This window comes from Rhinolophus ferrumequinum, chromosome 25, assembly GCF_004115265.2.
Source record: "Rhinolophus ferrumequinum isolate MPI-CBG mRhiFer1 chromosome 25, mRhiFer1_v1.p, whole genome shotgun sequence".
Classification (NCBI taxonomy): Eukaryota; Metazoa; Chordata; class Mammalia; order Chiroptera; family Rhinolophidae; genus Rhinolophus; species Rhinolophus ferrumequinum.
Window position 1 is genome coordinate 385,671 of NC_046308.1, and position 13,814 is coordinate 399,484.

At 61.1% G+C, this 13,814-nt stretch overlaps 1 protein-coding gene across 10 annotated transcripts in view; it reads right to left on the reverse strand.

Annotated features, from left to right (window-relative positions):
- Window positions 1–5,146, reverse strand: part of FBRSL1 (fibrosin like 1) — a 67,040-nt gene extending 61,894 nt beyond the window's left edge. For all 10 annotated transcript variants that reach the window (XM_033097493.1, XM_033097491.1, XM_033097488.1 and 7 more), the window contains exon 1: window positions 4,852–5,146. In XM_033097493.1, the coding sequence (XP_032953384.1) occupies window positions 4,852–5,130 (279 nt within the window). In that variant the 5' untranslated portion in view covers window positions 5,131–5,146. The remainder of the gene's footprint in view (window positions 1–4,851) is intronic.
- Window positions 5,147–13,814: the final 8,668 nt, after the last annotated feature.

Below are 13,814 nucleotides of genomic sequence, written 5' to 3' on the forward strand. Positions count from 1 at the left end.
AGAGCCAGGAGAGGCCGTCCCCAGCCGGTCTGGGTGAGGGGCTGCCAAGGGCCGAATGAGGGAGGTCAGCTCAGTCGTGGAGCCCAGAGCGTTACGTGCACCGCCTGTCAGGCTGCATCCTCGCCCCGCAGCAGCGGGCAGGCAGGCTGCCTGGTCACGCCCTGGCCACTCTGCCGACCCTGCAGCTCCGGCAGCTTCCTTTCTCATGACCTTCCTCCCCACTGCGAACGGCACTGACTCGGTATCTAACTGACCACCGGGAAGGGGGGCTGGGACTTAGCAGGTGCAAACCCCTCGCCACCAGGGCTGTCCCAGGCCAGCACACACTATGCCAGACAGCCGCAGGCCACCTTCGCTTAGGAACACGGCGCCAAACACCAACCGCACCACCAGCAAGCGACCTGAAGGGAGACTGCCCACACGGCACGGCCAGCAGGGCTGGTTCTGCAACACAGGGGCAGCCTGATGTTGGCCCGCTGCCCCCGCTTGCTGGGTGGGACAATGTCCACGCGAAAACATGCACAGGAGACAAGAGGAAGAGGAGGCTCTGCGTGGGGAGACATATCCGTGAGCAAACTGACACCCCCAGAGTCCTCATGGGTGACAAAGGAGAGGGTGTGACCTGCTGGGGACAAGAGCTGGGAAGGCAGGCAATGGCCCAGACACAGGGCTCAGGAACTCCCTGCAGGAAGGGGAGGAGGCAGTCTGACCCCATCTTGTGTGAGAGGAGAGTAAGTCACCCAACTTGGGGGAAGAGCCTTCGGGTGGGGGAGGGCCAGGGTGGGCACGGGGGACCACAAGAAGAGCACAGTGCCTGGATGGGAGCTCGGAGATGGAGGTGGACACGAGGCCAGCTCAGTGAGCCTGGGAGCATCCACTGCCCGCTGGGGGGACCACCTGCTACGAAAGGAGGAAGTGAGGCCCTTACGGGGGCTCCAGGACGTGTGCCGAGGGCAAGGGGCAAGCCCGCCCTCCAGGGATCCAGGCCACAGACACCAGCCAAGGTGGGGCCCATGGGGTCTGCAAGGGCTAGACAGGTCAGAGCCAGGTATACAGACGGGACAGGGCGGAAGACAGAAACTGGGGGGAGGGGCTGAGACCCACCAAGGTCCCGCCGGGGTTTACATCCCACCCCAGGAAGGCCCCAACACACGTATATATACGTACATACACATATCTGGGACGTGGACAGAGTACCACACAAGTACACATAGCACACACATACACACATACGTGCAACTCCACACAAAAAATCAGTGGGGGCAGGTGGCCTGCAGCCTGGCATGGAGAAGCCCCTTATGGCGTGGGCCACCCCCCCTGGGGAAACCCACCTCAACGGGACGCCTTGCCTCAGGCCCCCACCCCAATCCCCACAGCACAGCCTCCAGGCATTCAGCAGAGGGAAGGAAGTGGGGACACAGCCGGGTCTGCCACCCTTCCTCCTGCTGTCAGCCCACACAGCTGGAACGTGCTGGGACGGAGGAAACATGCCTGGAGGCCACAGTGCTATGCACACAACACCAGCCATGTGGGGCAGCGGGGGGCTGGGGTGACAGCCCAGGACATGGTCCCTGCCCACTGCACAAGCCCAGGCGGGGGATGAGTCAGCCAGCACACACAGGGTCACAGGGTCTCCACCACCCACCACATCCACTAGGGGCCACACTCCATGGGCGTTGTGACAGCGGTGACCCAGCAGACCCTGCCCAGCCTGCCTACGGCCCAGCGTGGATGCCCATGGCCCTGGGGCGGCCCTTCCCAAAGCCACACTGTACCTGCGGCTCCTGCAGTAGCCACTCAGGCTCAGGCTCCACCGGAGCGTCCAGAAGACATAGCCCACGTTGGACTGAAGATCCTTGGTTCTGTGGACCGGGGCTGCAGGGTGGGTCCTGGAAGAGGACGTCACCACCCAGGGCCATGGCTACCTGTCTGTAATGTGGGGGTGCAAGGACGGGAGCCCTCAGGATGCGGCTGTCACTGTCATCACTGCTCAGACGGTCACAGTGCAGGGACCCCAGCCCAGGCTCCCACCGCAGTGAGCCGTCCCCACACAGTGGCTTTGCTTTCACTGCTGGCAGGGTGCCCCTTGGAGGGAGCAGCCCCACCACCAGGTGCAGGCCCTCAGGGTGTGGGGAGCAGCCTGGAGCCGTCCTAGGCGGGGTCCAGGCTGGGTGCCGCACCTGCGTCCCCTGACTACAGGCAAAGTGCTCCCCTTTCTGAGCCTCAGTTTCCCCATCTGAAGACCAGGAGGCTCGACCGCTCTGATCTCTTCCCACTCCCGGCTCTCCTCACTGAGCCCTCATCTGCTTGGTCTCAGCGCGGTCCCTGCTGGACAAATGGGCTGGGCACATGGCCCCCCCCCAAACCAGGACCCCCACACATGGGACTGACAGCATGGGCTCCACACAGTGGCCAAGCCGCATCTCACGTCCCCATACTCCCAGCCCCGTGTCCCCAGGGCCTCAGACACACCCTGAGCCATGCCAGACCTGGGGGCGCCCTCCTCAGCCAACAATACGCTGCCATGCTGTGGAGAGTCTGCTGTGTCTGCAGCACTTAACAGAAGTGGCTGTGACCCTCTTAGCTACCCCAACAGCAGGGTTTTGTTCTCCCTTAGAGCAGAGACAGATGCACAGGATGTGGGGGACAGGGACATTGCACACTCCGGACAAAGGCAAGAAGGGCTCTGGGGACACTGGCACTCTCCTCTGTGTGGGTCCCACCTCCTGAGCAGGTCTACACCTGACATTCGGAACTTCCCACTCCCACGTGGAGGCCTGGCAGAGCTCTGAGACAGGGCAGGCTGGGGCCTGGATTCATGGCGATGGGCCTCAGTGTACCCATCTGTGTAGTGGGGTCAGGCAGGCACAGAGCAGAGCCTGCTAGAGTACACGTTCACTGCACATTAGCTGTCACGATGAACATCTGAGGAAAAACCACTACACTTTAGCAAGAAATGAGGCCAAGCCAGAGTGCCAATCTAGAAGTCATGACTCGTGCAAAAACCCCGCCTTTCCAAGGTGGTGGACCCGTCCCTGGCTCAGAGGGGCAGAGAAAGAACGGTGCATGGAGCAGCCCTGGGGTGAGGTGGCTGTGTGAGCACCAAGCAGAGCAGGCTCGTCTCACTGTGAGGTGAGGTCCCCCAAACCCACTTTCAGTGCCCTCAATGCAGGAGCACAGCCAGAGCCACTGCAGGCACTGCACAGACCCCACAGGCCTGCGTCACCAGGGTGCGTCGACGACCTGAGGCTCAGCCTTCCTAAACCTGGGTTCCTCCCCTCACTTGTTCACACAACTCCACAAATGTGTACGGGGCACTGGGACCCCACAGGAGACACATGAGACAGAAGTGGTGCCTGTTCACATCTAGTTCACAAGTCTGGTGGCGACACGGAGCGAGTAAATCACAAGCCAGCTTCGGAGAGAGTGGTAACTGACAGGAAGGAAAATATGTGAAATAGCATGGGGAGAGCCGAAGGGTTAGAAAAGATGTCACTTCAAATGGTTGCCAGGACGGCCTTTCCGAGTGACATTTGCGCTGAGAGCTAAAGGTGCCAAAGAACAACCAAGGCAGAGGGAACGGCAGGTATGGAGACCCACGGCAGCAGAAGCTGGAAGGGGCTGATAGGCTGGTGTGAGAGACTGTCAGGTGGAGGGCCAGCCGGAAGATGGGTGGTGTAACCTCTCCGAGGCTGCAGAGCAGGACCCGGCTTGTCTGACAGCAGGAAAACAGCGCTGGGGCCACCTCTTCCCATAGAGCCGTGGCATGTGCCACCACACCACACCCAAGTGTCTTAGCTGGGGACCTCTTGGCTCCAGAGCCATCTCAGGCGCCACAGATGTGCACCACAGAGGATCCCACCTGTGTATCCACCTGCCCAGACAGAAAGCGGAAAACCTATCCCTGTGCCACCTCCCCCCTGGCTGCCTGCACCTGACGCTGAGGCTCCCACAGAGCCGCAGACCCCAGGGAGAGGGCTCACTGGGGCACCTGCCTTGTGGGCACTTCCCCGGCCCCAAAGCTCAGACTCTGAGACTGGGGGTTCACAGGCCATTGACCCCCAAGACCCGAAAAAGGAAGGGGGACTGTTCACTGACTGATCCCTAGGACCCCAAGCAGATGCCGGTCCGTCAAAGTAAGTGCTGCGTGGGGCCCCTGGAGCGTGGACGCGCTCGCTGGCTGGCTGAAGCTCGTAGGACTCCAGGGCCTGGCCCGTGTTTCTTCCCGAGCCAGTTCTAGAAGACAGTAGGTCCCCACACACCACTGGCCAACTCTGACAGTATTCCTTTCCCTCTCCACTCACCTGAGTTCAGGCAAGCAGGGCACTATTTGCTCAGCAAATATTGTCCATGGTAAATCAGCCAGACAGGCAATATTTTTGTCACCTCTTAACCATGCAGCAAGCAGCGGTCACGGAGGGGGATCTAAGACATGACGGTCCCTCGGCCGCCGTCTAAACAGGAACCTCAGGGGGAAGGGCAGGATCAGGAAGGACCTTCAAGTACCCATTTTATCACCGCCTCCGCGGAGTCAGCAGCGCACACCTCCCCGGCACATCCACAGCCCAAACAACTGAGGGTCTGGCAACAAACACAATTGAGAAAAGGACGACTGTGCAGCCAGACGGCCCGTTTGGACCATGTAATTTAGCGACTTTCCTCCCCAGCATCTCGATACACGAACACCCCTGCTCCCACTGCAGGCTACCGGGTCCTCCAGGAGCGACCGGCCGGGCTCGCGGGGCCCACGCGGCCCGGACCCCTAAGGCGAGGGGTGGGAGTAGGGTGGGGGTGTGCCGCTGCCCCGGGGCTGGCATTTCCCGGGGCGCCCCGCCCGGCCGCCCCACCTACCTCCAAAGCCTCCAGCGTGCTGAAGCTGGCGATGGCGAAGCCGTCGATGACCTCCTCCTCCTGCGAGCTGGACTCGCGGCGGCGGCGGCGCGGGGGTCGCGCGGCGGCGGCGCGGGGAGGGGGCGCGCGGGGCAGGCCCGCGTTTTCCTTGCCGGGTCCGGGCTCGGGCTCATCGCCCGACGACGCGCTCTGATCGCGGGAGTCGCGGGCCGCCTCCCGGCGCCGGCCGCGGTCCCGCTGCGCGCGCGAGCGCCGGCTCTGGCGGACCTTGGCCTCCATGGCGCGCGGTGACCTTGCGGCCGCGCCGTCGGGCTCCCGCTGCCGCTGCGCTACGCGGCGCCGCCGGGCTCGGTGCGGGCTCGTGCCCTGGGCGGCGGCGGGCGGTGGGCCGGGTCGGGCATGCCGCGCGAGGAGCCCTCAGCCCCAGGCCCGGCGCGGCCTGAGCGCCCCGGCTCGGGCGGCCGCGCGCATCGGCGGGGCGGCCGGCGCTCAGCGGCTCCAGGCCGCGGCCCCGGGGGCGCGCCTCAAGCGCGGCGGACGGCGAGCAGCGGGCCGGGCGGGCGGTCGGGGCGCGGGCGGGGCAGGTGCCGGGCTCAGGCGCCGGGGCTCGTGAGGCGGCGACCGCGGTGGCGGGGCCCCGAGCAGATAACAACTGACGTACTTCCGCCCGGCAGCCAGCGCCAGAGGAAGTGGGCGCTCCAGTGGAGCATTGGGCGAGCCCCGCCCCGCCCCGCCCCGGCCCCGCCCAGGCTGCTCTCCCCTCCTCCGGCCCCGCCTCGCCCAGGCCCCGCCCCGCCCCAACCACGCCGGCCTAGTCACGATCGCTCCGCCTCAGGCCAGCGAGGCCCCGCCCCGACTGTCAGGCCCCGCCCCGGCAGCCCTCCGCTCTACCGAGCTCCACCTTCTCCCCAATAAGCTCCGTCCCATGGGAGAAGGTTCTGCGACGTCGCGCCCGTCCCCGAGCTCCCTGGGCCCGCTCCCTGGGAGGTTGTAGAGGGCCGGAATACCGGCCACTTTAGGGCGTGCGGGTTAAAGGGGTCTTTGCGGGTCTCCAGCCTCGGCCTCATTCCAGAAGAATCTTTAAACGGAAGTACATGAGCTGAAAAGTGGGGACCTCTCCAGCCAAACCAGACACGTGGGACGAGGGGGCACGCTCAGTGTCACCCTCAAGCTGAGGGCGGGAGTGGAGTGTGAAAGATGCGGGGGGCTTCCACTCCTTAAGGGGGGGGTCATGGATGGGGCGTCCTCACCCCTCCGGGGGAGCCACGAGTGTGGCCGCCTCATCCCCACTCCTGATACTGGGGTGGGGTCTTAACTGGGCGAGTTCTCCCAGACCCTGGAAGTGCTGCCCACCTGCGCGTGCGGGGGATGCCGCCCAGAGGGGAGTGCGTGCAGGTCCAGTGAGTGTTTCCGGGCCTCTCACTCGGCGCATGCCAGTCCAGGCTGCCTCCACCTGCCCCCTGCCTATCCGTAGCCCCGCGACCCCGGGGTTTGACCCCGGGGTTTGAGTCTCGTGGGGAGTTCCATAGGCAGTGCATCCTGCTCCCCTCTACCCCCATCAGGTTCCCCAGGTTTTAAAGGTAAGGCAGCTCTCCCCAGGCCAGAATGGCCTTGCCCTTCCGGACGGGAGGCCCCCAGCTGCCTGGTTTGCACAGAGACAGCAGTTTGCAGGGGCTGCTCCCCACCTGGGGCCAGCAGGGGTAATAACCAACGGGGAACAGGCAGCTAGATATAATGGTGAACTTCCTCTCTCACCTACAGGAGACTGACTGAGGTAAGGAGGAATGAAAGGGTGGGGAGGGGCCATCCCTCTTTCTCAGATCCTGAGGTCATTAGTTCATTCAACACAGTGTCCAGGGCCTGTTGGTGGTGCAGTTATTGATGACACCGACGGTCCTTTTAGGAGTGGGAGAGAACATCAACCCAAAGCCAAATAATATAATATAAAATGATAACATAAAGAAAACTGAATAGGGAAGTGTCATAGAGTGGGCATTGGGTGGCCCCAGAAGGCCTCTGAGGAGTGACAATTTGAGGTGAGGCCTAGGAGACGAGAAAGAGCCTAGGCAAAGAAGAGGGAACCGTATTTCCTGCAGAGCACAGCCGTGCAAAGGTACCGAGGCACGTAAGGACTTGCTGGACCGTGTTAACAGTAAAGGGAGCGCAGCAGGTGAATTCTGGGATGCCTCCTTGCTTGAAGGGGAAGTGCTGCCCTGGGCAACACTAAGTGGGGGATGGAAGGTCCCTGCCCTCCATATAGGGACTGGGGCTTTCATTCGACATCACCCTGCACTTGGAGGGCCTGTGGCCCCATTGCGTGCAGGGCAGGGAGGTGTGTGGACAGGGTGTCCCAGCCTGTTGGCAGGGCAGTCCCTGGGCACAGTTGGGAAGGTGGCTTTACAAACCTCTGGACATGGGGGTGGGACACTCAGGCCCCCCACGTTGCCAGCCTCCTTCTACCCCGCCCCCTCCAGTCTGGCTCTCTGCTCTGGCTCTGCCCCCACCTTCTCCAAGCCACCTCACTGTGGAGGCAGAGGATCCTCCTCCCCATCTTCCCATTCCAGGTTTTGTAGAGAAAACTTTGCCTGCTCCCAACAACATCCCTTTCAGTTTTTAACAGCCTAGTTAGGAAGACAGAAAACAGAACCAAGCATTTCCTCTGCATCCCTGCTACCCTAATTCATTCCCATTTGAGGACAAAATGGCAAGAAAATGTGGGTGTTGGGGGATACCAGGACAACATGTCAGCATTTCAGCTGGATACAGGCCCTAGGGCCCATTGGAGGAGTGGCCTCCAGGCTCCACACCGGCTCCGCTGCTCCAAGGGCTGCCAGTGGGGTGGGGGCGGGGCTTCCTGTGGTCCCTCTCGAGGCCCCTTCCCCACCCTCCTGGAGCAAGGAAAGGACCGAGTTCTGGTGTTGAAGTTTCCAAGTACAGAAACAACCGTCTGGTCTGGGAAACGCTCAGATGTGCCTTCTTGGTGAAGGATGGGTGCCTGCAGACCCCCTGTGGGGCCCCTCTCTGGGCTCTTCAATTTTAGCGTGCCCCAGGGAGGAGCCCCCAGTGTTTTCCCTCCTTTGATTGTCTCCAGGTGGTGTGGCCAGCACACCTTGGAGTCCAGTGGCCATCTCCTCCAGACTCTGGGCACAGGGGACTGCCCCTCTGGAGAGAGGCTGGGCAGGTGGTCCAGGCAGAAGCCTGCAGGCCTGTCCTTGGGGGCAGCTCAGTTTCCCCAATGCACATCACCACAGAATGACTGAGTGCCCCGCCAGGACCCTGACTACTGCCCAGAGCCTGGGAACCGACCCGTAGCCCTGGCTCCCCGCCGACCTCTGGTGCTGTGGGTGGCATGGCGCTGGGCTGCTTGCTTTGACTGGTTTGCTTGCATAAGCATGTGCCGGCCTCCTCCTGGAGGGACTGGGGGACTCTGGGGCATGGACACCAACAGTGGTTAAGGGGCAGCTTCGAGACCCATGCCGGCGATGCCACCGTTTCAGACGTGCTCCGTCTAGTCTGGTGGCTGCTGGCCACAGGAGGCCCTTGCACCGTGGAAATGTGGCTGGTGCAACTGAAGAACTGAATTGTCCATTTTATTTATTAACTTTAATCAAAAATTAAATAGCCCCTTGTGGCTACCACGCTGGGCAGCCCAGGGCAGTTTCGGAACCAGACGGCCTGCACTCCAACTTTACTCCTTTCACAAGACTGGCCGAATTATCTAACTTCTCTATAAGTGGAGACGGTGCCCCACGCGGTGGGTGGTCTGAAGGTGCAGGTTTTCCAGCCCTGAAGAGTCAGAGTCCCGTGGGGCAGCTGGAGCGCTCATGCCATGCCAGGCTACCCCAGAGGTCCCTCCAATCCTACCTGGGGCTTGAGAATTCGCATTTCCTTCAAGCTGAGCTGTGGACTTGGGGATCACACTTTGGGAACCGCAGGTTTCCGTGCCCACCAGCACCGAGCACACAGTGAGTGGGCTGGGAGAGGCGTGCCAGCTCTTGTTCCCGTGCAACCCCGAGTGTCCCAAGGACGGGCTTCTGAGTCCTCACTGCTCCCACCTGCCACATGCAGTCCTCACTCTGGGCCTGATGACGGTGACACCCTCCCCCTTCTTTCTGCCCTCAGGCCTGGGCACTCCCACTCACTCCCGGGCCTTTGCTGCCAGCCCAGTTCTCTCCTACTGTCTCATTCCATCCAGGAGGACCCATCCTTCCCAGTCCAGTACCAGAGAAGGGGACCCCGCTCCATGGGGACACTGCCAGAGAGAAGCCTGCCTGGGAAGTGCTGGCCCATCCCTGTGTGGCCTGAAGCCCAGCCCTCACCTGGTCCCACCCCCCCCAGCCCCCGAGTCAGGCCTTCACCTGGCCACTGCCCCAACCTACAAAGCCAGGCTCTCACCTGGCCAATACCTGCAGCTCAGGCTCTCACCGAGCCAGTGTCCCCCGAGCCAGTGCACAGAACCACACTCTGACCTGGTCACTACGTGCCCACAGGGACAGACCCTCACCTGGTTTCCACCTGCCCATAGAGGCAGGCTCACCTGTAGCCCAGGCTCTCACCTGGTCACTACCTGCAGCTTAGGCCCTCACCTAGTCTCCACCTGCCCATAGAGCCAGGCTCTCACCTAGTCACTACCTGTAGACCATGCCCTCACCTGGTTGCCACACACAGCAGAGCTCTGAGGCACTGCCGATAATTAGTTGCTCTGAGATAGCCCTTCAGCCCCATCCATCTCTGCTGCTTGGCTTTGCTTTGGGTCCCTGCTTCTCTGTAAGGCTCTGAGCAAAGTTAATTGACCTGAAATTGTACTCAAAATTCAATTTGCTCTCACAGACCTGATTCAGCCCTGTAAACCAGCAAAGCCAGCTGCTCCTCCCGGGTTCAGACATACTTGCTTATAGTCTTGCAGACAGGCCCCCAGTGCCATGTCTGTGAACCCGCTGACTGCTCCAGCCACAAGAGACGTTTGTCGGTTTCCACTTTTGCAGGTGTGTTCAGATAATAGCAGCTCAATGTATCTTGGATGCTTCCATGGATGTCGTCTGGGGGGCCGCTCTCTGAGATGCCCTCTCTTCCCTAGCCAAGGACTGGGCAGGTACATTGTCTCCACCGCGATTGCTGTATAACAAGCAGCCCCCAGAAGCCCTGATACCAAATATGTTTTTGTTGCTCATGGGCTGCAGGTTGACTAAGGGGGCTCTGCTTCAGACTGGGGGTCAGGCTCAAGCCTGTTCCAAGGATCTGTCTCTGGGACCCAGGCTGCAAGAGATGAGCTGCCTGAAGCAAATCTGCACACAGCTCAGAGCCAAGCCACAAAGTCACACGGACAGCCTCTGCCCAGGCCGTGTGTCTGCTCACAGCCCGCCCAAAGCGAGGCATGCAGCGGAGATTGTCATCGCATCAAGGGAAGGGAAGTGGATGCCTGCCACTCCAGCGGGGGATGGCACTGCAGAGTCACATGGCAGGGGGTGGGTGTGTGGTCCCGTACAAAGAGGAAGTAAGGACCTGGGGACTATACTCCCATTTGTCACCGCAGGTGGCCCAGGCTACACCAGTCCCATGGCCTGTTTTTGGAATTAGGATCTATGTTGAGCAGAGTGTCCAAGAGATGGAAATTTGGGGTGCCTCCATCCCCAGTGTGCCTCTAACTCGTGCTCCCCAGCATGTGCTCTGGGTTGGTTTCTGAGGCCGCTCCTGCTCCGAGGGCTGCCCAGCTGTCCTGACCCCCCACTGGCCCTGTGTCAGTACCCTCTCTTGTCCTCAGTCCTAACTCAGTTGTCACTTCTTCCCAGAGACCAGCTGGTAGCTTCATGCAGGGTCGACTCGGCTGAATGGCCACCTTTCTCAGAATTCCCTTCGCCGTGAGCCCAGGTTAGAGGTGACCTCGTGAGAAATCCATGTGTGCTCTGACAAGCAGGAGAGAAAGAGAGCAATCAGTCTACACTCCAGAGTATCCGGCATAGCCACTGTCGTGCGTGGTGTCCGGGTCCATCATCCCCCGTCCCCGAACCAGCACGAGCGGCTCCAGGCCACAGCGCCATGGCTCCTGTCTGTCTCCTGCCACCTTTTGGGGTCCTGAAGAAGCCTTGGGTTTTGCCAGATGGCTGTGCTTTGTGGGTGGAGGTGTGTTCACGCCGTCCATCTTCATAGCGGCCGCCCGCCCGCCCAGCCAGCCTAGAAACACAGGCAACGGTCCCCACCCCCCACGCCCCGTCCGTCTGTCATCCGTCGTGGAAGGCCAGGCCCTCATGCCCAGCCCCACAGCTGGTGCACCATTCTGGGCTTACAGCCTGTCCAGGCACGGCACCTCTCAGGCCATGCTGGCGGGTCTCCTGGAATATAAACTGCCCAGCAGTGTAAGAGGGAACTGGGAGGGGAGGGGACACGTCACTTGTCATTCTTTGTCTTTGAAATGACACATGGCAGAGCAGCCACAGGGCTCCCCAAAGTACAAGGGGCTGGGAAGTAAGGGGGCACACAGGTATTTGCAAGCAGTAGCTGTCTCTGCAACATCGTGTACGAGTGCTGATGTGTAGACAGGATTCGGGGCGCACCAGCTGCTGTTTCTGACTCTGGACTCACGCTGAAACCGTTTTCTGGTCCTTCCAACCTCTCTCCAAGTCTCTGTCTCAGGTGAATTCGGGTCAGCTTATTACTGAGCACCCACTCCGGGCCAGGCGCCTGTGCAGACACAGGACACCAACCTTGCTTAGGGCACAGTCTCCATTTCACAGATTCCAAACTTGATCTGAATTCTGCTGTGGGCTCACTTGTTTCTGTCAGGCGGGTCGGTCTGGTTGGCGGAGATGGAAGGCATTTGAATACCTTCAAGCGAAGACGCCCTCCCCTGCCATGGTCCCCACCACTCCCTAGTGCCCTCCACCCATCTGCCTCACTCCTCTGTGGCCTGGCTGTCTCCACAGGTATTTGTGGCTCCTGGATTTCCTTATCTGCCAGTCAGGTTACTCTTTAGGCCTAGTGTCAGGTATTTCCAGGGAATTCCCCACACGATGACTTAGCCTGCCCTGAGGTGATGTTGAATGATTCAGGCTGAAAATTGTCATTCCAAATACAGGCTGGAAAATGCTGGCGGTTGGCACCACCTGGAGCTTTGCAATGAACCACCTGGGTGGTGTACATGGCAGCCATGGTCTAGAGGGGAAGGGGAGGTGGACCCGCTGTGGGGGAGCTCAGGCTGCGCCTGGGCCTGGCCAGGCCCTCCTCTCCCTCCTAACTCACTCCCAGCCCTGGCAAAGCTCATCCTTCGCTCATCACCTGCCCTCAGGGCTCTGAGGAGACTCTCAGGAGTGATTAGGGCCCTTCTGTTGTGAAAGACCTAAGCCCAATGCCACTGGCTGAGGTGAAAGGAAAGGACTTTGCTCTTCGCAGAGCAGACAGGGCAGACACAGCTGTACGGGCTTCAGGCTCACTCTGCAGCGTCACTTCTAGATGCAATGCAATGGAGTCAGGAGGGCTTGGCTCCAGCCCCACTCTGGGCGCCCACACCAGGGCCTTGGGGGAAGTACTGGGGGCCGGACGTTCCCATGCTGGGTGCCTACACCAGCCTCCTGCCCAGGCTGCCTCGGGCTGTGCCCAGGCAGAAGTCAGCCTGGGAAGCTGTGCCTGCAGGAACGACTGGGCCCGCACTGCATCCCAGGACAAAGGGACAAAGGGCGGGACGGAGCAGAACACATGGGTGAGCACAGAAAGCACTGACTGTGCGTGGTGAGTGGGCACAGAAAGCGCTGACTGCGCGGACGGAGCCTTTCCTGCCCTGAAGGAAGCAGGAGGTTCAGCTGTGGGAGAGGTAACCGCTCAGCCCTTCTTGGTTCCCATGTGCCTGACGTTTTTTTGAAGATGGGGAAAGGCAGATGTCACAAGGCAGTTGTTTGGGGTTCTGATGACGCAGAAATGGAGGCTGCTCAGAGAGAGGGGCCTTTGCTGGGCATCCGTCCCCACGACACAGAGACCAAAGCCCCCAGGGGGGATTTGTTCACAGTCACACGGGGTAGAGCCAGGACACAGCCCACCTGTTGGGACTTAGTTCAGAAGCAAAAGGGCATTGGTGACAAACCCAAACCAATCAGGCATGAATAAAGATGGAACTATCTTTGCTGAGTGGCTGGAGACGCCAGGGAGGCTCACTGCAGGTGTGGTCACCCCAGGCTCACACGCCTGGCTCTGCCTGGCTCTGCTCAGCCGTTTGCTTCTCCGGGGCATTTGTGCAGCCTGAGCATCACTGGTTGGACTCAGGTTACCTGCTGTCTCTGTACCAACCTCTGTCATGGGCTGGGGAGGAGGAGGGTCCCCCCGCCAACCCAGCCAGACCTGGTCAAGTCTTGCTTAGGTTTGGCCCAAGGTAGGGCCCAAAGACTACCCTCAGAGGTGGGTGCTCCTCGAAGCAGGCTGAGACAGGTAGCAAGAGGGAGAGGGAAGCAGGCACCAGAAGAGCCCCTGTCCCCCCACAGCGGGGTGGGGGGGCGCAGGTGCCTGGTGGGGGCCCTCCCGCCCGTTGCCCCACCCAGGAAAGACTCCTGGCTTTTCTACTGAAGCCAGGGGGAGAAGGTCCTCTGTCGCGTGCAACCTCTGGGCGCTGGGCCAGCAGCAAGGCTGACGGGGGCGGTCCCCAGGGAGCTGATGGTCAGGCTGCCAGGCCGCCCACGCTCTCTGGGCTTTTCCATGGCAACAGCTGGGCCAGCACACTTCAGGAGCTCTGGGAGGACAGGGAGGCTGAGTTCTGCATCCTGAGGAGGGAGGGAGCCAGGCTTGGTGGCCCGTCGCAGGCAGGGGCTTACAACACCTCCTCTAGGAGGCAGGAGGGGCCCTGCCTGGCAGGCTGGAACCACCAAAGCCCTTTTGTCATCAGTCGCTGAGGTTTTGTGAGTGAATGACCTCAAATGCTGTACATGCAGCCATCTGGGCCTCAGTTTCCTCACCTGTAGAACAGGCGTAATTGTGCCCATGTC